We start from the raw sequence: 27,367 nt of genomic DNA on the forward strand, positions 1-27,367 counted from the left end.
TAATTTCATTATTTAAACTAAGGATTTATTTATTAATGGAAATATTGTAGAAGTTTTAATCAATATGAATATTTAAGAGAAAAAAAAACAGAAAATTGATATGATACCTCTTGAGAAGACATACCAGGAAAGTGGCATTGAATTAAAAAAAAAATGAAACAAGCTCAAATAATCGAGTCATAGACCAATTTGAGGAAGACTAGTAACATGTTTGCAGCAGAAATATGTTTGATGACTATTAAATCGCCTCTTTTCAAAGATTCTGGAACATACATTGGTTTAATTACTTCTTTATCTCTACAGGAAGGATCTCCCTTACCCTTCAGCAAGGCCAAGGATGTGGTCTTTGATAAAAACCTTTGATTTCAACCTATGAGATATTGAGGATTTGATTGGATTTAAATTCATGATCTGTTAAAACATCTGATGTATTGTTATAAATCAATCTCAAACTAATATCTTGTTTGAATAAACTATTTGCACGATGATTTTCTACTCCTCTGTACTGAAAAATTCAAATCAACACAATAATGCAAATTTTGATTCAACTTATGATGAATACTGCCCTACCTCATCGTACATATTATTGGATTGAGAGAATTTTTTCCCATGTGGGGAGTACCATAATATTGTATATTTAATTTTTATCCATTGTTTGGAAATATGTATTTTTGAGAATAATTACATTCTACTTTGGTATAATTCACCTGTAATTTTGACCACTGGATGCGTCCAATACACCTTGCCGAATTCCTCCATGCCAGTTTTGCCCCATAGACGAGTTCTGTCTCAGTTAGCTGGTAGGTGCCAGTCGTCTCTACCTCGCTTTGCACTTGCGCCCATCGAGTCTCCATGCTTGTACTGATCGATCTGCAAAATCATTGAATTCATTATTATATTAATTAATACATTCCATGATACACAAATCTTGAAAGAATACATGATCAGGAAAGAACACTCAAGAAGTGTCCTTTTTCCAAATTTCCATAATATGAATCTATATAAACAAAAATCGAGCCTCAAATTTTGACATTCAATAACTTTTTTATGTGTGCACCGAATTTGATGATTTTTTTAGTTGTGTTTGTTATGTACAGGACCAGGTTTATGACCTATCAAATTTATAATCCAACTTCAGGACTCTTTCCCACGGTCCTTCAAAGTTTGCATGTAATCCTTATGGGAGAAGATTTGTGAGCCGGCCACACACAGAAATAAAAATCAGCTGTTATAATCATTGCGCCATCCAACAGCCGTCGGTAGATAGTAGACAAGAGTGTTGTGCTGCTCCATAACCGCCCATGTATTTTATTCTAAACCCCACGGATAAAAACAAAATGACTGTTCTTTGTGTAACCATCCAGCAGTGCGGCCTCAGGTTAAAGAATTACATGCTCTGAAGTAGCGAAATATCTGTTTCGAATAATTGTGCTGTCTTCGGTGTTTAGAATTAACTGATTTTCAGTGAATTATTACAGAATGAATATATAACTTAGCACAAAGGAAGCCTATATTGAGATATAAATGTAAATACTGATTGTTGGATAATTTTCATAAAAAATATAGTGATGCATCAGATTAAGCTAAGGCTAAGCACACCTGAGGAGGCGCGGATTGGTGATACAAAGTGTTGATCTTATGAAGATTTCCTGATCACAGTGTGTGTGAGTTCCTCCATTCAAACCAATAAGCAAGAAGCACCTGGATGCAAAATGCCGCATCGCGCCTCCTCAGGTGTGCATCCAGCTAAAGTTTGTCATGAGATGCATTAACTATTTGGCGGTACGAGGTTCGCCGAGCTAGCTAGTATATGAATAAAGATTTAATTTTATTTAAGAAAAAAGATTTATCTCTATAACCAATTTATATATTTTTCGAAGTAGATAAAACATGAAGAGTAGTTTAGTACTTTAGTTATTAAAAGTACTGTAATGTTACAATAATTCACTTATCACTATAATTATTATCACTATAATTATTATAACTATTCGCTTATCACAATAATTCGCTATATGATTACAAATTTTCAATCGTCTGATTTATTTTTAAAGTGTAGGTAGAGTCTATGATGAGACGAATGCTAAAATTCATGATAAGAATACAATGAATTTTCACTTTTTCTACACAGGGCTACTACTTTACTACTACGATTAACTGTAATGAAAGAAAATATTATCCATCACACTTTTAATTATTGGCATTTAAAAACGCCTCTCATGAGTTGAAACATGTTAACTCGAAAATAAAGAGGGTCTTGGAAACATGAACTATAATATAGAGGGGCGTTTATCATGGATACTAATTTTTAGCTCGAGGGAATAATTATTATAAGGCTGTGAAATTTCGATTTTTCGATGCATTGTGCATAAAAAAGAGAATCTAAAAAAGATGAATTGTTGGACCGAATATGGTCATACACATGGATACGAACTGGACTAGACAAATCAAAAATGTAAAGCTATTAATAAGCTCTAACACCGCAAACGTGTACTGCACTGATCTGGACTGGGAAACAAATTAATCGAACCATTCTTGTTTATTCTAGTTTAAGGCTGTGCAAAGGCTAAAAATAAACTTTCTGCTCGTGATATTTTTCTAAGTTTTTCGATTTGTATATCATCAAGCTTTCTCGCCACACTGCACAGAAAGCAGCTGTTTTCCAGTCCCTACATAGATCTGAAAGACCTTGTTTGCAGACGACTCTCGTCTGACGTAAGAAACAGGTTTCTTTCTGGCCTAGGCCGGAAAGAGTACTCTTTCCAGCCGATCATGGAAGGCTCTCAATCTTTTCTAGTCCTCGGCCTACGGCCTCGGACTTGAAAACCGATTTCGAGCCGGAAAAATATCATTTTCTGCTCTAGGTGCGAAATATACTATTCCAAAATGAAAAAGTTTTCTCAGTAAAATAATTTTTCCGATCACTACTTTTTGAGATATGAGCGCCTGAAGTTTGAATTTTTGGGACACAACATTTCAAATTTGGTAAGAGATAAATCCATGAGATTTAGAGGATGGATTCTCCATGTTGATCTAGTGAAACAAAAATTTTCTGAAAATATCAATTTTTGAAAAAGTTATTCAATTTACCAAAAATAACTCAACTATAACTTGAAAGCTATTAATAAAATGTATAATGTATAGGAAGAATCTATCCTCTAAATCTCATGGATTCATCTCTTACCGAATTTGAAATGTTCTGTCCCAAAAATTCAAACTTCAGGCGCTCATATCTCAAAAAGTATTGATCGGAAAAAAAATTTCCTGAGAAAACTTTTCCATTTTGATAGCTTGATGATATACAAATCGAAAAACTTAGAAAAATATCACGAGTAGAAAGTTTATTTTTAGCCTTTGCACAGCCTTAAACTAGAATGAACAAGAATGATTCGATTAATTTAATTTCCCAAAAAGTTAATCTTTAGGCGCTCATATCTCAAAAAGTTATGTTTTCCTGAGAAACCTTTTTCATTTTGATAGCTTGATGATATACAAATCAAAAAACTTAGAAAAATATCACGAGTATAAAGTTTATTTTTAGCCTCTGCAAAGCCTTCACGACTGGAGATTGCTCTTCCAGTGTGATACCCCCTAGAATACAATAATATAAATCCGTGTAGAAAAACTAACCTCTCAACAACGTGGATGTTTAATATAAATTGAAAGAATCTACCCTACTAGAGAAAACTACTTCAGAATGTTTCAAATCGCTAGAGTATAATCCAAATAAAAATCGGATCAAGCTATTCCATTGAAAAACTACCCTACAAGATTTCCAATCGCCAAACAATAATCCTACAGACTTTTTACCTTGAAAAATTCCTCAGAAATGGGAAACTGAAATTCAAGGATTAGAGATTGGTGCACTGAAAAGATCCTGACGCGCTTCCAAGTTATGGCGGCTCATTGCTAAACATAAGAAAGAAATAAAGCGGGGATGAACGCGACGAACACGGGTTTCCATTTCAGATAAAAAACGGCCGCATTTTTGACGACCTTTCCTGACTCTCTCACTCTCTCATTTATGAATCTATTCTTCCGTCTCGCTTACACTCATACAGAACCGATGTTGTCAGATGACAATTTTCTTTGAGTAAGGATGGAGTTATCTGGTGACATATCTAAATTGAAATATCTCCCCCCTTGCATCCTTGAACCCCTCACCTTTGGCCCACTATCAGTTATTCATCCTCACTTATATTCCCTTTGATATTAACGATCAACACGACCTTTCTACAATCCAACAATTACTGAACTCCCCTTGTTCAGGCAGATTTGAATATTGAGCAGAAAACTCAACAGCTCCAAGCTCTGTCTACTGTTTCATGATTAGTCAACATCTATTTCTAAATTCGGCCGGTAGATGGCTGCACGTACTGGGTCATTGATACGCTCAACTCCAAGCTCCGCCTTCTCTTCTCTGATTGGTCAAAAAGTAGTTCTCGATTCTTCCGGTAGATAGCTATAGGTTCTGGGTTGTTTTAGTCTTGCTTTCCATGTGGATTGCAGGAGTAACTTGGTGATTTTCTCTTGTTCACGTGGAGAGAACAGACTGATTAGATTATAAAAACACGTATTGACATGGGCTAGTTTTTAATTAATAAAAACAATATAAAATCTTATAGCATCAAAATCTTCTATTGATTAGATTAAATTTATGCTGTTATAATCTATAATAATCAGAACTAAAATACTCAAATCTCGAAGAATTCATTTTCAACATCTGCCTGATGACTTATAATAAGTTGTACTAATATAAGAAGAGAATTTTCTACACCATAATAATATACACTCATACTATTCATGAATTCAATTGAATCTCATGACCATATTTGAAATACCTGGGCGTGTCTAGTCTTGGTCAATAACAGTAGAGCTCAACCTTCATTTTGGTCAACAACTAATGAACAATTGTGGGGCCATACTATCTATTATTCTGCTGCCTAGTTTTTTAACTTCTAGTTTACCAGAGATTGATAATGGTGTAACATCCGAAGCTTCTATCTCAACTTGTTCTAATGGATTAATGGTTTATAAAATCGAGTCCTTTTAATATATCTATCGAAATGAGCAAGAGTGGAACGCGAGAAGAGCTAACATCTTCTGTAAAGTTCATGATGGGTGCGACTGCAGAGCGGGGGCGGAGCGACTGCGGTGCGATGGAGGAACGAGGGCGAAGCGTGCTCGATGCGGGTTGGAGGCGCGTATATGTGTACGCAGCTTAACATCAACACAGAAAGTCTTGTAGCATTTATGGATTGAAGTAATATCCAAGAATTCAAACAATCTAGTAACAACGTTAATAAAATGATACTCATGAAAGTTGAAAGAAAGGTTGGAAGTGTAACTAATATCTTGATGAAATGTGGTGGATATCCCGCCTGATATGATTAATTAATTCACTCTTTAGTGAATAAGTGGTCATTCTATAGTGAGGTCCACGTTATAATGGCAGTGTTTGATTAGCAATGGTATTGCTATCCTTGTCAACAAAGTGGATAGCACTATCTATTTCTCGCTTTGCTCTGTTGCCAGATCGTCTTTCAACAATATAGAATTAATAATTAATTAACAAAATATTTCATCTTGATTATGAAAATTCGTTATGAAATTATTAAAAAATATAATTGATTATTTTAAACGACAATGAACAGTTTATATTACACCAATAAACCTGTATCAGCTACCGTCTACAGGAGGCATTGACAAGACTGAGGATCGGCAACGTTTTTCTCCCATTTTTCTCAACTGCAATTATAACTTGGAGCTCACTATAGTATAGTCTTCCCCGCAGTAGTTGGTAGCTGAAAATATGTTCTTGAATGTTTCATTCAAATGGAGCAATTGATGCTAATACCTTGAATAGTGATAAGAAATTAAGTGATAGTAGCTATTACAAGCACTTTTGAAACAATGTCAATGAACAGATAATTCTCTCCAGAATATATAATTTTCCGGAAGCTGAGAAGAAATCTGCTCTCCATTAGAATAATAACGCACATTAACATGAAGCAGATCATCATTTCTCGGCCAATGAAGCTCACCAAAATATGATGTAAGCCATCTCTCACTCATTCCTCTCCCTCTCACTCTCTGTCTCTCATCCCACTCTCTAAAACCTCTTATTACTCTCTTCAGTAACCAAAAGCATCACAGACCACCCTCTCACCCTCTCTCTCAGCCTATGTTTATTATGTTAATGTTTCGGAAGACGCGACGATTCGTAATCTCCCCTCTCGTGCAGAGAGTTCAAGCCACTTCATTTATGCTTTTAAATTATTTACATAACAATGGCGGTGCTTTTTTAGGCATTCAACGCCTTCTGAGTGAGAGCGACTTTCCCTATGTGTCGTAAAAGCTCATTTTTTCAGAATGATTAATGGTTGTACCGCCAAGTAGCTCAGTCAGTCTCTTGTTTAGCCTCTTCACCATAATTTTCTTCCAGTTTGCTTGAAATTAATGATGATTCAAAATATAGGGATTGATTATAATTAATGAGGGAAGGCAAAAAGATTGTATGACTATAATTCCTAGGTATTATGGTATTATAATGGGAATCACTAATGTATAAGTATCTCTCAGGTATTATGATGAAAATCACTTATACTGAGAGTAGATATAACTCAAGCCGTGAGCACACAGAACAAATGTTCGACATACATTTTCGGCAAACATGTTTGTTGAGAGGCTCAGGAACAAATATTTTGAAAAGTTTGGACAGTCATTGTTTGTCAAACAAAAAACTACCGTTTTTCCAAACATTTTCAGTGTTTGCTGTAAAACATAAATCCTGTTCTCCCCACTTACAGATATTTTGTTTGGTGACGCTTCCACACTGGCCACGAGCGAACATTGTTTGTCTAACATAATAAGGCAAATTTTATTATGTTTGTCGAACATTTGTACAGTATGAACGCGGCTTTACAGAACATAAAATTTCTATTGGTTCACAGCATTCAACGTTGTGTGATACCTATTGATATAAGATCATGTAATGACGAAGCATTATGTTTGTAAATGTCTTATTTCTCAAGTTAGTTTCACAAATTTCTGAAAATTGGAATATTTCAAATGAGATTTTAACTATTGATCATCCAATACTAATCTAATTTCTAGTATTTTCGATCAAGAATCCAATATCTAACGTTTCTATGATAAAAATCTGGTGTGGCGCACTCACACAACTTTCCTTGCCGTTATGATCAACTGATGCTAGTGTTCACGCGCATCTCAAGTCTACAATTCTAAGATCTGAGCCAGCTGGTGACAGGACAATAGCGCTGCAGACACACGAGGTCTGCTATCTCATCATAGTGAATGATTTAATAGAATCAACAGTTGCCAACAGTTTGCAATTGAATAATCTTATTTTCAATTTTAGGTGAAAATGTTACTGAACATTAATAGAAGAGATTTTCATACTCAATCTTTTTCACTTAATTTTTTTTGTTTAAATTGTATCTGAAGCCTGATAATTCAAATCTGAAATCGAACTTTGCATAGATGGGCCGGTGCTCCTGAAATTTTTACAGATATAGGACTTATGGCAAATGATAGAGCTTATCAATGACTATTCTAGGTATAAATTTAATCAAAATTGTTGGAGCCGTTTTCGAGAAAATCGCGAGAAACCCTGTTTTTGACAACATTTTCTCGATTTTAGCCGTTATCTTGAATTGCATTTGATTGAAATTGTTCGTGTCGGATCTTTATAGTGTAAGGACCTCAAGTTCCAAATTTCAAGTAATTCCGTTGATTGGGAGATGAGATATCGTGTACACAGACGCACATACACTCATACACACACACACACACACACACACACACACACACACACACACACACACACACACACACACACACACATACAGACCAATACCCAAAACCCACTTTTTTGGACTCAGGGGACCTTAAAACGTATAGAAATTTAGAAATTGGGGTACCTTAATTTTTTTCGGAAAGCAGTACTCTCCTCACCTATGGTAGACTAATAGGGCAAGGAAAGTAAAAACATATATGCGATGAATATTCATTATTTCTAGATATTAGGTATTTCAAAAAATCAGCGAATGAAAGTAAAAATGGATAGAGTAGAAATGCTGAATGAAGCTGAGGCAACACTTCTCATACAGCCTTCCGATCCCACTCATGTACGATATTTATGTGGGGTGGAGGGTTGTTGGCAGAACAGATCATTGCTTGAACATTCTAGAACATTTTCATCCCTGATAAAATCGGATCCGAGTGGGATAGGAACTCTAGTAGGTACAGATTAAACAAAAGTGGAGAAGCAACTTTGAATCAGACTGCTTAGAAACGTTGGTTTCAATTATCGAAACAAATTAAATTTTTTTTGGAAAACAAAAACTTAGATCTCATTCTACAAAAAATCTAGGATGCATTACGACCTCTCCACTGGATATTTGAGTTGGAGTGCACCCGTGTTTCTTTTATTTACTTCACAAAGATAGCGCAGTAGTACAGGTGGAACTTTCAACTTAATTTTATCTCGAGATCAAAGACACTCCAAGAGGGATGAAAATGGGAGACTGATTCAAAGAGAAGACGTTGCAGAAAGACAAACATCAACAAAATAGCCGAGACTGGCTACTGCCCTTACCTTCGTCAGGTTTCCGAGAATTACAAGCTTAATCAAAGTGAATCAATAAATAAATTGAATTAGAAACTGTTACTTGTGGACTTATTCTTGGCATGAAAAGTCCAAGGCCGTATTCTAGTCCCCAGTATTTACTATACTACTCGAACTATATTTCAGTACTCTATACTAGTATTTCAGTACTTTATAGCCTAGTATTCTAGTACTATAATTGATGGCAATGAGTTGAACGACCAATCACAAAATGGAAGGAATAATCATGGAAATGGAGTAAGAAATAGTTATTTGTATATCTAGAGTGAAAAGTACTGTTTTTTCTCCCTGAGGAAAAAGTTTGAAGCGCCAGGCGAACCCGAGGGCAACAATTTTCCTGAGAGAGAAAAAAAAACATTTTCCACTCGTGATATACACAACAGTTTTCCTCCACCTACATTTTCATAACAACTGCAAATAAAATAATTTTTAAAAACGTACTTGACCAAACAATGTGTTACAACATAATCGAAAAAGTAAACAGAAACAGCTGGCTTGTAATCACAGTTCTCCGCCGACAGCGCTATCTGCCGGCAAAAGTTGTAACAACAATGGCCGCCACAACTACAGCTATGATGCAGTTCCCGTTTCAAATTTGATTAGTTATGAAGAATATTCGTTGGCTGGTATTTTGAATAACATGGAATAAAAAAAATATTTTACATTTTTTTAGTATAGTGATATGAAGTTTGTAATAGTTTTAGCATACAAAAATAAATTTCATATATTGATCAAATGTCTGGTTTAGGTTTTGAATTTAGTTGGTTTAATGACTACTCTATATGCTTCCCCTTCTGAGCTTAGACCTTCTAACCTATTACAATGTAAGTTTTTAAAATAGAGATGCTTCCCATGTTATTTAAATGGAGTCACTTTTCCTCCCTAGGGAGTCTTTCTGTTTTTTAGTACCGAGAGCGAAAAAGTGACACTTGAGTATTATGTTTCAGGGAGTAAAGAAGTACTCTAGACAGTAGGTGGAGGAAAAAGTAATTATCATTGAGCATCCAACATTTACTACGTAAAGTTTCAATCACTTATTTATAGGAATCCAATTCAATTCCCCTAAGAATTAGTTGAGTTGTTTTGAGCCTATAGTGAGGTCCACGTTATAATGACAGTGTGTGATCAGCAATGGTATTGCTATCCTTTTCTATCGTTCAACAAAGCGGATATCTCTTTCTCGCTTTGCTCTGTTGCCAGTTCTTCTTTCAACAATGTAATTAACAAAATGAATTTCTTCTCAACTATGAAAATTCATCATGAAATCATTGAAAAATTTAATTTCTTGCTTAATAAAATATAATTAATTATTTTAAACGAGATTGAGCCGTTAATATTACATCAAGAACCTGTATCAGCTACCGTCTATAGAGAGCATTGACAAGACAGAGGATTGGCAACGTCTTTCTCCTATTTTTCTCCACTGCCATTATAACGTGGACCTCACTATAGGTGAAATAAACGTTGTAGGACGGCATGGAAAACTGAACTTCACAATAATTCTATTCCCATTCCAAATAGACTCCATCAGCTATCATATTTTTAAATATATTATTGTTAGTTATAGAAAGATCTTATTGATAACGAGGAATGACGGAATGTAGTTTATATGAATCCTGATACAAGCCAATAAACGGGTGACTGTGTAATTCAGTTGTAAACAAAACTACGTTTATCATAAACTTATTCTTAATTCAACATTGAATAAAATATCCCACTTGTCTAATCATTGTCTTATAATAAATTATTCGATAGCATCATTTCTAAGTTCATAAAGTTGATTGAATTATTAATAAAATATTTCTACGCATCGTTTCCAAGTTCCTAGGTTTTCTCCCATGTTCTCCGTTGAAAGCATATATATATAATATTAAAGTTCATAATATATACTGAATGTAACAATTTTGTAGCTGCTTGTTACAATTGGAAGTGTATTGAGTAATAAGATAATTGAGAAACACCAGCTCTGATTCAATGAAAGGGATGAATTCAAAAGTAATTTTCGATGTTTTATTAAACAACAAATTCTGTCGATAACAAAATAATTATTAGCATACGGTGTTCTGTACAATATAACAATAATAAAGTGGGGGGAGGGGTGCTTTGTGGCATTGACATGCAAATTAGTGGCTAATCTAATCGAACAAGCCATGCGTTATTCCGGAATGATAATACGAGCAGCTTTCTCTCTCCCTCGATCAAAACTAACAACTGTTCCGTCACTCTCGTAATCAGTTTATTATCTCGTCTAGAATCACACGAATTTCATTAATATTTTCTTTACAAATATATATATATTATATATTATATATATATATATATATATATAATATATATATATATATATATATATATATATATAATATATATATACTGAAATCATAAGAAAACGTTATGAAGGGAAGATTTATATAAATTCAATTCAATGTCTACGAACTATGCAAGTTATATCATTGGTCCTATCAAGAAAGAACTAATATTGACTAAATATCGTGTAGGACGTGAATACATTTCTGTAGCTTGAAGATTCACTCATATGAGCTTAATGTGAATTATTTCAAACTCTGTGGTGATAATATATTTTTGTGTTTTTGTGAAGTTGATACTGTGATAGATGAATTCCAAACTTTCCGAGACATATTCTCAACTTCCAACTCTTCTCGGTTCATATTGGATGGAAACGACTTGATATTGTCAATGAATCACATCATTCTATAAATTGATAATGATGAAACAACCGAAACTAGTGTCTCTATTTGTTCTAACAAATTAGTTGTGTTTATAATATCAAAACGTTTTCATCCAGTAAACCAATATAAAGTATTTATAGATGTGAGAAATAAGGTAAAATACGATATCAACTAAAAATAAAATAAAATCTTATTCATAGGAAAATGGAGGCTAACTTCAATTATTGTAGTCATTCAAAGAGAGTGTTAGTTATATTTGAGATACCGAAATTTGATCAATGAAATCCTGATCACTGATACTGGTCAATAGCAGACATGAAGCTCTAGTCAATGAGATGTGAAATTCCAGCCAATAATTATTATGATAATTACAGAGTCGATTGACTCAAGACTCTAGTATTGAGGATAAAAAAAACATTGACTTACTATTCTACAAATAGAATATCATGAAATATAATTTGAGTTGCTTTCATTAAGAGTTTGAAACCAAAGTAATGAATCGATTGTTTATATGCAGTAGGTAATGCAGGGATATTCTAGGATAAAATTATCCATGCAGGTCAAGCTGCATTGTGGTATTGAACATAAACCCCTTATAATAACCGTACAGATTAATAAACTACAGTATAACCACGAGTTGATAGGATTATTTGAACATAGAAGCAAATGAGAATATATTATCTTGAGCACAAGTGACTTGCTGAGTAAACGCGGCGTTGTTAATACTCTTGCTCACTTGGCCAGCTAGAAAATCCTATTAGGTACGATTCCAGGGCAAAGTGCATTTAGCAGACCTAAGGGACAACAGAGATTTTCCAGAAAGGGAGCCCAATTATTGTGATTTCAACTGGCGGTGGTTGAAACGATTTTCTGCAGGGTATGAGGGTGGTTGCTGGGTATTTTCTGCAGGGTATGATGGGGTGGATGAGGTGGTTCACCCCTTCAGTCACACCTGTGGCTCGGGCTGAGAGTAGAACAGACTCAAAGCTTGCACAAAGCCAACTAATTACAGTGTCGTAACAACCTTGCTGTTGCCTTGCTTGGAGAAGAAGAAAAAGAAGAAGAAGAAGAAGAAGAAGAGAAGAAGAAGAAGAAGAAGAAGAAGAAGAAGAAGAAAAGAAGAAGAAGAAGAAGAAGAAGAAGAAGAAGAAGAAGAAGAAGAAGAAGAAGTTATAAAAGGGTTTCTGGGGAACACCAAATACTAGCAAAAAAAAAAATAGTTTTTCTTAAACTGTACCACGTCTAGAACAGAGCTATGCAACGGAGTCAGTTGGGTGATTTAGTTTTAACAGTTTCAGTAGGTAGGTTAACCTCAGATCAAATCAAATCAAATCAAATCAAATTGGCTTTTATTTTGCATATAACAAAATACAAGAAAAAACTTATAACTCAATAACATAACATAATTTTACAAACAGTGTATACTTTAGGCAGAACAAATTCTAAAAATATTATGCATCACAACCACTTAGGCCAGAGCCTGTGTGTGGTACATGGAGTCTGTTAAAATAGCCAATACTATTTAAATATAGGCCTAATAGCCTATATTGTTACTTAAAATAAGCATTTTATACTTATAGAGAGAATATACTTTATACTAGAGAATATACTAGAGAATATACTTTAAGAGAGAATATACTATAAGAGAGAATACTATACTTTAAGAGAGAAGAATATTACAAAAGTATTAGAAACTAGAACAATATAAAACTACAGTACAACACATATCAGTGGAACAAAGAAACCATATATTGTTGCACTACAATAAACAACACAGCATATACTAGGGTAAGCGTAAAATCTATTTATATAATTATAAAAACTGATCACGACTGACTGATTGACTCTCGCATTCATCAGCAAAAACCATAAAATTACCGTAATACTGTATTACTATAAACATCGTTTGCAATACAGCTTCCTTACAGATCGCAGATGCTCGCTATTCATTTTTATTTATTTTTTCATTGTTATTAACAAATTTAATATTTTGTTTTATTTTTTATTATTATTATTTTTATTATTATCATTACTATATGAGAAATTTTTCTTTTTATGAAACGGAGCTGTGGGGCATCAGTTAATTAGTTATTGATAAATAGAATGAATTAGTTCTTCAATACCCTCCCTGCCAATCTCCTTCAACCAACCAGTAATAAGTTTTTTATAAATAAAAGGGAATAATCCTCTACCCTTCTTAAGAAAGCCGGAATGTTTCGGAAAATGATGTGCGAAACGTAATGAGTGTTTGTAGTGGAGTGAGCCCCCACAAGTCTAGGTACTTCTATGCCCAAAGACTCCGCCGACCGAGTACTATAGTTGTGAGCAACTCTCGTGAACATATCTGCTCTATATTTATGAATATACAACAGTAGGCTCTTGACATACAACTGGCGAATATCGAGAACGTTGAACTCGTCATATATGAGTGCAGTTGGGGTACGGACGGGTTTTTTTAAAGCAATTTTTATAATTAGTTTTTGAGTTATCAATAACGGAGATAGAATTGTTTTATAAGCACCCCCATAAGCTAAAATCCCAGCAACTATTAACGATTGGACATATGCAAAGTATACATTCCTAAGTTCATCTTTAGATAAAAACTGACGTAAGTTGAGAAAAATGTAAATGGATTTACGTATTTTATTTTTCAGATAGGCAATGTGAACTGACCAGTTAAGTTTTTCATCAATCATAATTCCCAAATACTTGTAAGAACTCACTCTCTCAATACAATCGCACTGACACTGATTGTTATCTGGATTCCCACAAGAATGTAACATTAATGTGTCAACAGAAGGCTCATGATTTTTCCGTAAAGAAATTTCCATGAATTTTGATTTTTTTATATTAAGCGTCAAAATATTATCATCAAACCACGCCTTCAAAAGGTGGAGATCACGAGAAGCCTTTTGATACATTTCTTCCTTATTCACCCCGGTTACATGCAGAGCTGTATCATCAGCAAATAGGAACAGGTTACCGTCAAGTGGCAGTTTAGCTAAGTTGTATATATAAATCAGGAATAAGAGAGGCCCCAAGGTGCTGCCCTGAACCACACCGTATTCAATGTTGTTAATTTTACTCTCAACACCCAACAGTTGGACGACCTGTTTTCTATCCGATAGATAACTCCTGAACCAATTGTAAGAGTTTGAACTCTTTCCACTGTCGGTCTAGTTTAGAGTGGGTCTCGAACTCCCACACTCTATACGGTATTTTGCCCGGCGCCAATCAATTACAATGAATTGATAAAATAATTACTTTACTTATATTTCACTCACTGAACTAATAATAATATTGAAGAAAAAGATAAAGATAGATAGATCAGGGTCGTGTGTAAGGGAATGTACGAAGTGAAAGTCAAAACAAAGGTTAATTATGAATTTATTATTGAACTTTAAATTTATATGAATTTATAAAAAATTGATCAAAAATATAGTAATGATTAGACATAAATACAAGATGATTAAGTTTTTGAAAGTACAACAGTTCAAGTTTAATTTTAAACAACAAAATTTAGCAAACAGTTCTTATTACTTTTATCAGGTTACTTGAACAATAAGATATAAAATCAAAGTATTGAACAACTCTAGTAAAAAATATGATTATAGTCAAAAATAAGAGAATTGATAAAGTTTGAAGAATGAATATGATTAGGGGAGCCTTGCTTTAAAAAAACTATTATTTGTGCTTAGAAGAAAATTTCAACTGTAAGCTTCAAGAAGTTAATTAAAACTGTATCCACAGATTTGTATTTAGAAGAGCTAAATAATTAAATTTGCTGTTTACTTTGATGCTATGTAATTTGATATAGTTATTTGGGCTTTTTTAGGGTGGGGTGGTGTGGATTTGAAATGAGAAAAATTGAAAGTTCTAAATGCAATCTTTACCTGGCTCAGTCAATTCCCTATAGGATAATTGAAGTCTGAAACCAAAAACTCACTCCTACCCTGAACACTGTCCAAAATCCAAGAGACTCACAGCAACTAACAGCAACTCAACTGCCACTAACTGCCACTCAAATGCCACTAACTTGCAAGGCATGGTCTGCCTGCATATATACTAGCACCACGATTTTCCACCCCTCATCACCCTTCGCCCTCTAGCTCCGCCTACCCTCAAACTCATCAGCTAATATTCTGCTTACAAATTGAATTCAAATATCAATTTGAATTCACTATAATGTTTATTATGTTAAATCATTTTAAACTATGGCTCCCCTTCATTATTAAAACAAATGATATCATATATTTTATCAATATTTAAACTCTGAAGTTTGGATACTGACAATTGAATGCATTGATTTGATTAATACAGTAATCAATCTTATAAATCTGATATGGCAAATACTTCAATAATAAATACATGAAATGAACAAAATACAATGTCATACAGTACATCATTACAATCGAGTTGAATAAATCAAATTAATAAGATACCAATCAATTACTACTTAATTAATTAAGCAGGTTCTTATACTCATTGTCAACATGTTTCAATCAATATACCTAATTTATTCTATTACAAATTTGTCCTTAGCCTATGAGTTCGGATTCAACCAACTTAATTAGCTTATAATAATTATTGAATTATAATTTATTATATAACATTATATGTTGAATACTTTATACATATAGCCTAATTTACTTCATGACCTAATTTATAAATACATTTACTCATATATCATGTTTATCGTTTTATGTGATCACCATTCAAATAATTGATCATCAAATAATTGCTTCAATAATATTCATATGCTAACCACGTGGTAAAATTGTAGCATATGCTAACCACGTGGTTACATTGTGAACTAACTCACATATCTATATTTACTTCTCTCCTAACTATATATCTATATTGCTATTCACAATCTTCATTTACCTGCCATCAACTTATGCTATAGGTATATACAAGGGTTGACACAAAGCACAGTGGGCCATGTGGTTTCTATAGTAAACGTGTCTGTGACTGACATTTGAATACTGCTACATTTCTAGGAAAGAATGATTTTGTCTCAAACTATTTTCAAAAGAATAATGCCCCAGCGTCTGTCTAGGTAAGCTATTCAAATGCATTCTCAATAGTTTCGAGAAACGGTTCTTTTTATTATTCTAGCTCTTCGAGCATTCATATTCTTAAATACAATATGTTCAGAGCACGTGTTGCAACAAATAACAGAAATCTACAATTTTTAAATTTTAGGAGAGCACGCGGTCGCCATATGTGGCTCAAGTTGTGACGAATACCTAACATTTCAAGTTTTTTTAATAGCTTCGATCTATCGACTGTATCGAAGGCTTTGGCCAGGTCCAGAAATATTATTAAATTATTAAGGTTTTTATTTATTGATTGGTCTACTTCTTGAGTTAATTTATACAGTGCATCAGATATGTTTTTGTCCTTCCTGAATCCAAATTGTCCATCTGCAAGAATGTTGTTAGCCTCAATGTAATTACTCAACTGAAATTTTATAATTCTTTCTAAAACTTTAGAGAAAATGCTTAAAATAGAAATAGGTCTGTAGTTACTTTCATGGGATCTATCACCATTTTTAAAAAGTGGAAAAACTCTGGCTATTTTAAAACTATCTGGATAAATACCCTGAGTAATGCTCAAATTATAAATGTGTTTAAGGGGTTTAATAAAGATTTTATTATGTTGTTTGAAAAATTGAGCAGATATATTGTCGAAGCCGGGAGCAGACATGCCTCTTATTTCGGAAGCAAATCTACAAATATCATCATCATTTACCGGATGCAAGATGAAGTTCGTGTCGAGTCTATAGAGATCATCATCAATAGCTGGAACACTATTGGAATGAACGGCCTTTGCCAAATTCTCCCCTACGTGCGAAAAATAGTCGTTGAATTCATCTGCAACTACTCTCGCTTTATGAAGTGGAGAATCAAAAATATAATTTTTTTTGAAATGATCTAATGGAAATCCTTCTTTTTTATTATTTCTTCCTGAAATTTCATTTATTACGCGCCAGAACTTTTTTGGGTCATTACCACTATCGTTTACTTGATCTCTATAATACTGGGCTTTGGTTTTTTTAAGTAAGTCATTTAATCTATTTCTATAGTTTTTAAAGTAATTAATTAATTCTAAATTAAAGGGTTGTCTCTTAGTAAGCCTATGTAAATTATCTCTCTCTCTAATTGACCTAACTAATCCATCCGTTATCCAGGGCTTTATTTTTCTAAAACGTGAGTTCACTTGTGTGACCGGCTTTTTTGACCTTTCAATGTTAAATTTTATAATAGAAAAAAAATTATCTGCTGAAGTATTAACATCTTGCTCGGCAATCACAGAGTCCCATGTTTCCTCTCTGAGAAAAGATTCTAAAGTTTCACTATGAATGTAAAATTTAGGTGATTCAGTTGTGGTTGTATCCATAGAATTTGAATTTATTTGCAAGGCTACTATGTAATGGTCTGTTATAGAAACTTTTGCAATTGCTGACTGAACTGAAGACACATCAATATTTTTTATAAATACATGATCAATCAGTGTACTGCTATTATTCTGTTCTCTTGTTGGTTTATCAATACAATTGATAAACCCATTTTCGTACAAAGCATCTAAATAACTGTCTGTTTGTAAGTCGTTATTTAATATATTAATATTAATGTCTCCTGCGATTATATTGGTTTTGCCCTTATTGGTTTCAATACAATAATTTCTAAGATGATCAGTGAATTCCTGTACATTAGAATCATGGGTTCGATAAATTGCTAATAAACAGTATTTCTTTTTATCATAGTGAAAGTCAATTTCTACAGCATTGACCCCACCGATATTCAAACTTCTCCCAACTGACGATAACGATTTCTTGATAAAAACAAGCACTCCGTCGTTTCTGTTACGCTTATCTGCTGTCTGATAAGTTTCATAACCGTCAAGTTGCTTGATATCATCTATATTGAGCCAAGTCTCAGTCAACACAATAATGTCTATTTCAAAATCTAATGAGTTGAGTCCCACCAATAAATTGTCAATGTTTTCATTGTAGCTTCTTATATTTAAATGAATTATTTTCAAGCTTCTCTCTTTATTAAAAAATAAATTGAATGAATTAAATGTATCATACTCTCTACAAAATATTGTATTATAATTGTCTAATTCTATTTCATGTCTGTCCATAGACAGTAAAAAAAATTCTAAAACAAAAAATAATAAAAAATCTCCGGGACCATCCGCCCGCTCAACCGCCACAAAAAATACAAATTTCATGTAACATAATGTACGGAAAAAATTTGAACATGATAATATACATTGGAGGCAGAATAGATGGTTTTTTTTGGTATTTGTGTAAATAAGAACCATAAATTGTTAGACCAACACTAGGGTGTATCATAACTGATAATAAAGCAATATAGTCTAATTATGTTACCATAGATAATATTTCAAAGTAGACTATTTGAATATCATATTACTTTTGATAATTCTCGAAAAATTATTCGAATAATTCAATATTATTAGCAATTACAAGCAGCATTATAAGGATTAAATCAACATCCGTTAATATCAATATTAATTGACATCAATCAATATTAATTGTAAAGGGTACCGTACTACAAATAATCATAATACTTTAGCCAATCATTCGAATTGAATATCGCATCATTATTTTCCAACAATGTAATTATTCAATTTAATTATTAATTCGAATTGAATACATTACTTTCTGATAACAAAATTATTCGAATTGAATCCTATTACTTTTTAATAATGCAATTATTCGAAACAAATATTTAACCTCACTATAACTACCCAAGTTACAGGAAATTAGATAAGTTTTTCTTTTTTAGCTGCGTAGAAATAGAACAAGATAAAAACTAAAACAAAAACAAGATAAATTAACAACACAGCACAATGCTAGAAAAGAAAGTAGACTCGACTGTTATCACTATACAGAGAAGATACCAGTTGAAGTAAAATAAATATTTAAATCAAGTCAGCTAATCAAGCCCGGAGCTACATGTAACAATTACAGTAAATATACTAATAAGATTCTACAGTAAATTAAATTCTAATGAAATCACTTTGTGATCCAAAAGGCCTATACTAAATTCAAATATTTCCAGATTATTTTTAAAATATTTCCAGATTATTTTTCAAATAATTTAGAGAATAATACATAATTCACTCCAAAAAAGACACACTATATTATCCTACTCCTCACTCAAAGCAAGATAAAAATAATAATGAAAAAATAAAAATTGAACCTACCTAACCATTGTTTTCAACGCGGATAACGCAGATAAATTAAATTAAAGTAATGACTGGTTAAGAATGTTGAGTAATCTGATAATTATATTTTTGTTTTTTATGCTGGAATAATGGAAATAAAACAAGCAAATAGATTGATTAATTATTACTCTAACGATAATCCTATAAAATGTATAGAATTAATATTGAATTCATTCAATAAATACCGCAAAAAAATAATCAACAGAAATTAAAACCATCTAAATGACCCAAGGAAATGAATTAGAAAAATTGTACCTGGCTTATCCATGACTTATTTTACAAAAATTTTTTCCACATTACCGGCCACTTTTTCAACAGTTTTCACGTGAACTGTTAGCTACTGCCTCATGAATGTCATCTGGAACCCATACTCTGATAGGACTGTCGTTGGTATGCACCTTCACCCACACTCTTCCGTTCCTTAGCCACGCACTATCGATTTTTTTATCTTTCACCAATCTTTTTCCGTACGATAGAATGTACTTGTTCTGAGGTGTTAAGTGTTCGTTGATGAAAACATTTCCATCCGGTAGGGCAGCGTCCACCTTCTTCGCCGTTAATCGGTGCTTTCTTCCAGCAGACAACCACGAATCCCGTGTAGATCTCGATAAGAAACAAGCTATTATGGAGGGGTGTTTAGCGTTCTTTGTCACAGGAATTCGATGTGCTATAGATATATCTGTCCCGGAGTATGTCACTTGTAATGCTTTAGCAACACACTCCATAATCCTGTATACATCTTCGTTGTTTGTTACGGGGATGCCAGCAACTTCAATGTTGTTAATCCGGGAGTATTGTTGTAAGTCTCTGAGGTCTTGTTTTGTATAGTATAGTTCTCTTGAAAGCTTATCATTCAACTGCTTCAAACCCTCGCACTCACCCCTTAGATTCTCAGTTTCCAATTTGACTAGATTCACTGAACTCTGCAATTCGTTTAAAATAGTAGTGTTCTTAATGACGGCACTTTCCAGGCTTGTTATCTTATTGAAATTAGCGTCGAGTTTAGAGTTCATTTGAGTAGAAAGCGAGTTAATGGCCTGGAGAACTGAATCCTGGTCAGCGGAAGATACAGTCACAGTTGTATTATTGCAATCGTCACAATGCCACGTATCTTTTTTTGCGCCAAGTCCTGCTAACTTTCCTTTTGTTCGGATACGCGTACATTCAACATGAAAAATGCTATCACACTTGGTACACTTGATGACATCAGCAGCGTTAGGAGTGGCAGCCGAGTTACATTTGAGGCACGACATTATATTATAACTTTGAATATAATTCCGTAAAATAGCAAATTCAATAAACAGTTCAAGTCAACTTGTACTACGAGAAACAGAATATAACAGGCAGCCGAGCGGGCCCACCGTTCACTATCGGAGCGTACTGATAATCACAACCTTTCGCATCGGCATCTAAAACCAGACTGATTTAAAGCATCATATCCGAGGAGGAAAATTGATCCTTCCTATGTAAGTGTCTCTTCACACACTTAGCTACGCTGGAATACACACCCTATTTTAATATCTCCAAAATTTTCACCTCGTCAATATCTCCCAATGTTAAGTCCAAGCCACAAATAGGTCCCGTTCACTTCCGTAGCTTGGATTTAACATTGGGAGATAGGGCATAATTCAGCGTAGCGTAATTAAGTGTGAAGAGACCCTAACACTTGAAACTGGAGTACTTACTATTATTTTAAATATTATAATAATTATTCTGGCCCTAAGATGCTTATTCTTATATTATTATATTCAAAATTCAAATTAAAATTTATTCCACATTCATAAATACAAATACACAAATCAAACAAAGCTCAACACGGCAACACAACCCAACCAAAATGTAATAATAATAAAAGGTAAGTGAAAAAATGGATTTGAGGTGTTGAAGATTGGAGAGCTTTGTTTTAACGCTGCAGATCAATATACGATTTTGTATGAATATAGGACGAATTGTCTACAATTTGACTCTCTCAAAAATATTCTAGATTCTGATAAATTGTTGTTTAAGCTAAAACAAATACTCGATATAAATTTGTATGATATGAAAAATGAGAGCTTTTCTATTTCGTTCTTATTTTGAGACAACCATAAACTACTGTTATCAGAACATATACTGTTTACTGTTAAGTGAATTCTTGTAGAAATAAAGTTCACTGATATATGAAATTAAAACAAAAAATAAATTTATATTTGAATTTACATGTTTTGTCAAGCAGCCTCTTTGAGGTTCGCTTAAGGTAGCTTATTTATTCAATAAACGTTCTTCCTATTCTATTCTATACCACAGATTCTTCACAAGAAAAGATGTTTCTCTAGCCTCAATGCAGGGAGCTCTTTCTCCTAAGAACAGGCCTATCTACGAAATACCTTGGTGTGAGCGATCTTGAGAAGGGTTGTATGTGGGCTAGTGGGGCATAAGGCAAAGGACAAGAGACGGCCTGGGTGACAAAAGGGCCCAGCTGATGAGTGGCTACCACAATCGCCTCGTCAGCTAACAATCACCCCCCTTACCAACCCTGTCAACCCCCTCAGGTTCCCCCTACCCCCAAAAACCACCCACTTAGCAGCAACACGTGGCCTATCTTTGCATCTGACTGTGTTCAGTGTCAACCCCTTCCCTCCACCCACCGACTAAGAACAAGATTGAGATAATCGCTTGTGGCGGCTTGGTTCCCCCTTTTTTGACTCCCCCACCTCGTCTCTAGCCCCCAAATAATTCACCTCAAAGCACTTTGACACAGTTCCATATTCTGCTGTGACTCATTCAATTGGAATGCTGACTTGATTTCTATATTTGATGTGTTGATAAATTATTATTCATGCCATGTGATGATTTAGATCAGCTACTTCAAACATCAAGTACCATAATCAATATTTCACTTTGCCTAATGTTCTAAGAATTTAACGTATTAATTGACCGAGCGAAGTGAGGTCTAAGATTCAAGTCGACGGTTTGGCATTTCTCTTAATGTTTGAATATATAAATGTTTAAATGTTTATAATATGTTGCGCATTTACGGCGGAACGCGGTGATAGATTTTCATGAAATTTGACAGGTATGTTCCTTTTTTAATTGCGCGTCGAAGTATATACAAGGTTTTTGAAAATTTTGCAATTCAAGGATAATATAAAAGGAAAAAGGAGCCTCCTTCATACGCCAATTATATTAGAGTAAAAATCAGACTATAGAATTATTCATCATAAATCAGCTGACAAGTGATTACACAGATGTTTGGAGAAGCCAGTCTATTACTGTATTTGTATGAGGTCTATTGTTTCAATCAAAGACCTTGAAGAGGTATGCATCTTTAAGCTGGGTTTAAACCAAAGTTATTAACAAAATGTTAATAACTTAATCCTTATAGATTCTATTAGATTGAACACAAGTTGACAAACACACATGTTCATCATGTGTATGATAAATTATGTTCAATCTAATATAATCTATAAGGATTGAGTTATTAACATTTTGTTAATAAATTTGGTCTAATCGCAGCTTTAAGGTCTTTGGTTTCAATATTTTGTTTTGCAGTCATGTTATTATTATGCGTGTCCATCAGTATCAATATTCTCACATTCGAAAAAACTAATTTAATAGGTGATTAAAAATAATCAAATGAACCAAATAATGCTGAAGAAATTATAATATTTTTGATTGAAAAAAATTAATTTTCATTAGATGGAAAGATTATCACGGAACTGGATGAATATTATATAAATTCTGGAATAGAAAAAATATATTCTATTCATTGTTCAAATTAACATAAATATTAATAAATTATGGAATACAAATTCAAACGTGAACTGATTTTGTTAACATTTAAAACAGTTGACATCAGGTACTTGTGGATGGGAATACTGCGTGAGGTCTACTGTTCACAGAACTACTAGTATTTTACTAAGCAAGAAATTATATTTTTCAATTATTTCATAATTAAGATATTTTGTGAATGAATTAATTATTCTTCATTGTTAAAAGCCGTTCTGGCAACAGAGCAAAGCGAGAGAGAGATGGCGCTATCCGCTTTGTTGAATGACAGACAAGGATAGCAATACCATTGATAATGAAACACTGCCATTATAACGTGAACCTCACTATAGCTCAAAATCGAATAGACATACTATGAAAATGAGTATCTTTCAGTATTGATCATCATGGATTTAAAGTGTTGGAAAGGGAATTGACTTTCACAAAGAATTTAGTTGAGGGATAAAACTCTTAGAATTTGATAAAAATCGAGTTCATTCCAATTCATAGTTCCCCACTGAAACTTCTCTATAAACCTCCAACATTTCTTTCGATTGCAAATATCATATTCCAGATTTCTGGTGGTCGTTGTGGATGCAAAATCTTTTCAAAATCATTCACGTTTTGCCTCAGATCAAAACGTTTCACTAATTTACATCACAAAGAGATAGGAGAAAATCCATAGCTCATGATCCATTTGAGGACAGAACCTTCCAGTCAATTGATTCGCAAGAAAAAATGGATGAATCTTCAAGCATTATTGAAATATTCTGTCATATATTTGTAATGAAGTTGATTTTTTGCCATGAATTTCCATTTTCACACATCACAACTCTATTACATTTATTCAAATAAGGTTAAGATCAAGAGCAAAACAATTAGAACTGTCCCTCAAGATTAAAACAATAATTATTACTAAACTCTAGGAAACAAACAACTTATTAATATACCTGAATCTTATTCCCATGGGTTTTCTTGTCAGGATAGAAATCTTGTAACAAATCTACATAGCTCCTCATATCCACAATGGATGGCCATTATAACTTGAGAATAGAATTGAGGTGTATAAGACGTACCTTCTCACAGATCCGAAATACTGTTCGAGAAAGTCTTTGGCATGTCGAAGGATTTCGTCTTTGGCCCGTGGAGTTCCACTGCGCAGGATCTGTGTGTTCATCACACTCGCGAGGCATGCTTGCTGTGAACATGTTGTGTCCTGAAAAAAAAACATTCAAAATAAGCTAACAATTAAAAACTTCTACGAATTTTCCTAATGGAATAAACAAACAATATGTTGCCTCTCCTACTCAATAGTTTCAGCAACATAAAACTTGAGTTTCAGTGCTCAAGTTATCATATTCTTCCAAGGTTTTGTGTAAAACTGTTTAAGTATTTATAAAGTAACATCATAGTACCCTTTTTTGGAAAGTTTTTAATATAAAATAACAGATCAAAAACACAAAATACTGTTTAAGTATTAAGTATTTGATTAGGATACAATCCTACTTCATCTACGATAACAGGGTTCAATAGAGAATTCCGAAAATTTACCCGATAATTTACCGACTCTTGTTTCCGTACTATAATAGAATACCAATATGATAATGGGCAGTGAAAATAACCATGAGTCATATAGCTCACTACCATGGCTAGTGGTTGATCATTATATAAGTTGTCCCACTATATAATATGTGGAGTAAATTTGAAAATCAGCATTTCCATGAATCACTCTGTCCATAAATATGGTTACCTACTCTATGAATTCATGTATTATAATATTCTCTATCGCGTTACCCAAGTTGTATTGAACATAATTACAATATCCTATATGATTGGTTGAATTCTTTACTCCATAAAAATGCCATACCGTACTACTACTAGTAGTTTACTATTGTTTATTATAGTGAGGTCCACGTTATAATGGCACTGTTTGATAAGCAATGGTATTACTATCCTTGTCTATCATTCAACAAAGCGGATATCGCTATCTTTTTCTCGCTTTGCTCTGTTGCCAGATCTCTATTAACAATGTAGAATTAATAATTGATTAACAAAATATTTTCTCTCAATTATAGAAATTCATTATTAAATGATTGAAGAATATAATTTCTTGCTTAATAAATATGATTGATTACTTCAAACGAGAATGAACAGTTAATATTACATCAATAAACCTGTATCTGCTACCGTCTATAGGAAGCATTGACAAGACAGAGGTTCGCCAAAGTTTTTCTCCTATCTTCCTCCACTGCCATTATTCATTTATTCATTTCATTGACAATCACAAATCATAATTATAATATATAATACGATTGGGAGAAGACAACAGGCATAGCCCAGAACTGTCTTCTCCAAAATTTTTACAAATAAAAGTTTCAAAAAAGAATGAGGTTAAGATTCCACTTTTCACTCCAAAAAGTCCAATTCCCACTTCAAAACTAATGACTAAACTGAAAATTTTAAATTTTGATATTCAAAAACTAATTAAAAAGAAAAATACTTCACTCAAATCTCTACAAATTGGAAATTATTGAGTAATTTTGCAAAATTTTGAGCCAGAGAAGAAACACAACTTCACTATTAGCACAGCTAATTATATAAGTTGTCTCATTATAAATGTGGAGTAGATTCTAGAAATCAACATTTCCATGAGTTAGTCTGTTCATGAATAAGGTTACTCTATAAATTCATGTATTATATTACTTTCCTTACCTATGGTAATAGGTATTGCTTTCCGAAAAAAAATTAAGGTACCCCAATTTCTAAATTTCTATACGTTTCAAGGTCCCCTGAGTCTGAAAAAGTGGTTTTTGGGTATTGGTCTGTATGTGTGTGTTTGTGTGTATGTGCGTCTGTGTACACGATATTTCATCTCCCAGTTAACGAAATGACTTGAAATTTGGAACTTAAGGTCCTTTCACTATAAGGATCCGACACGAACAATTTCGATCAAATGCAATTCAAGATGGCGGCTAAAATGGCGAAAATGTTGTCAAAAACAGGGTTTTTCATGATTTTCTCGGAAACGGCTCCAACGATTTTGATCAAATTCATACCTAAAATAGTCATCGATAAGCTCTATCAACTGCCACAAGTCCCATATCTGTAAAAATTTCAGGAGCTCCGCCCCATCAATGCAGATAGATTTCCAATTATCAGGCTTCAGATACAATTGGAACAAAAAAAATCAAGTGGAGTAGATTGAGCATGAAAATCTCTACAATTGATGTACAGTAACATTTTCACCTAAAATTGAAAATAAGCTTTTAATTCCAGAAAATGTGATTATTCAATTGCAAATTATTGTTGATTCTATTAAATCATTCACTATGAAGAGATAGCAGACCTCATGTGTGTTTACAGCGTTATTGCCCTGTCACCAGCTGGCTCAAATCTTTGAATAGTAGACTTGAGATGCGCGGGAACACTAGCGTCAGGTGATCAATTTTCATAACGGCAAGGAAAGTTGTGTGAGTGCGCCATACCAGATTTTTTCCTATCGCATTACCCAAGTTGTACTGAACATAATTATTAGAATATCCAATATGATTGATTGAATACGAACTCTTTACTACATAAAAATGCCATAGCTTACTACTACTAGATTGTGTAATATCTATTGATATACCGTTCAACTTGAACTACTCAATATTCAATTTCAACTTCTATCTAAACTCCATTGATAACCACTCTAAGTACTCCAAAGATAAAATAGACTACTCTCCAACAGACTTGCTCACAAAGACAATAGGTAGATGCAATCCGTATGTCCTTACGACAGATTTTCATGACAATTAAGAGGCAATTCTACAACAATGCCTTCATGATACGTTATTCATATTTCCCTTTAATCTTCCCGAGGAACCGTGGGGTTTGTAGGCTAAAACCCTTGTAATAACATCTGGAATATCATGCATAACATCAACAGTAGAACGATGTTCCCTTCTGTGAGATATACAGAGCAAAGAGGGAGGTTGGTTGGTCAGTCCACAGGAATAGTTGGCCAAATAGGCTGAATATTTTG

The 27,367-nt window shown here is 33.5% G+C and overlaps 1 protein-coding gene across 1 annotated transcript in view; it reads right to left on the reverse strand.

Annotated features, from left to right (window-relative positions):
- Nucleotides 1-473: 473 nt before the first annotated feature.
- The window catches only part of LOC120353333 (nitric oxide synthase-like), a 402,542-nt gene continuing 375,648 nt past the window's right edge, over nucleotides 474-27,367 (reverse strand). The window contains exons 2-4 of the mRNA XM_039436630.1: nucleotides 24,420-24,559; nucleotides 686-870; nucleotides 474-505 (exon numbers count right to left, since the gene is read on the reverse strand). Coding sequence (XP_039292564.1) covers nucleotides 474-505; nucleotides 686-870; nucleotides 24,420-24,559 — 357 coding nt within the window. The remainder of the gene's footprint in view (nucleotides 506-685; nucleotides 871-24,419; nucleotides 24,560-27,367) is intronic.

The sequence above is a fragment of the Nilaparvata lugens genome, chromosome 10 (genome assembly GCF_014356525.2).
Source record: "Nilaparvata lugens isolate BPH chromosome 10, ASM1435652v1, whole genome shotgun sequence".
In the NCBI taxonomy this organism is placed as follows: domain Eukaryota; kingdom Metazoa; phylum Arthropoda; class Insecta; order Hemiptera; family Delphacidae; genus Nilaparvata; species Nilaparvata lugens.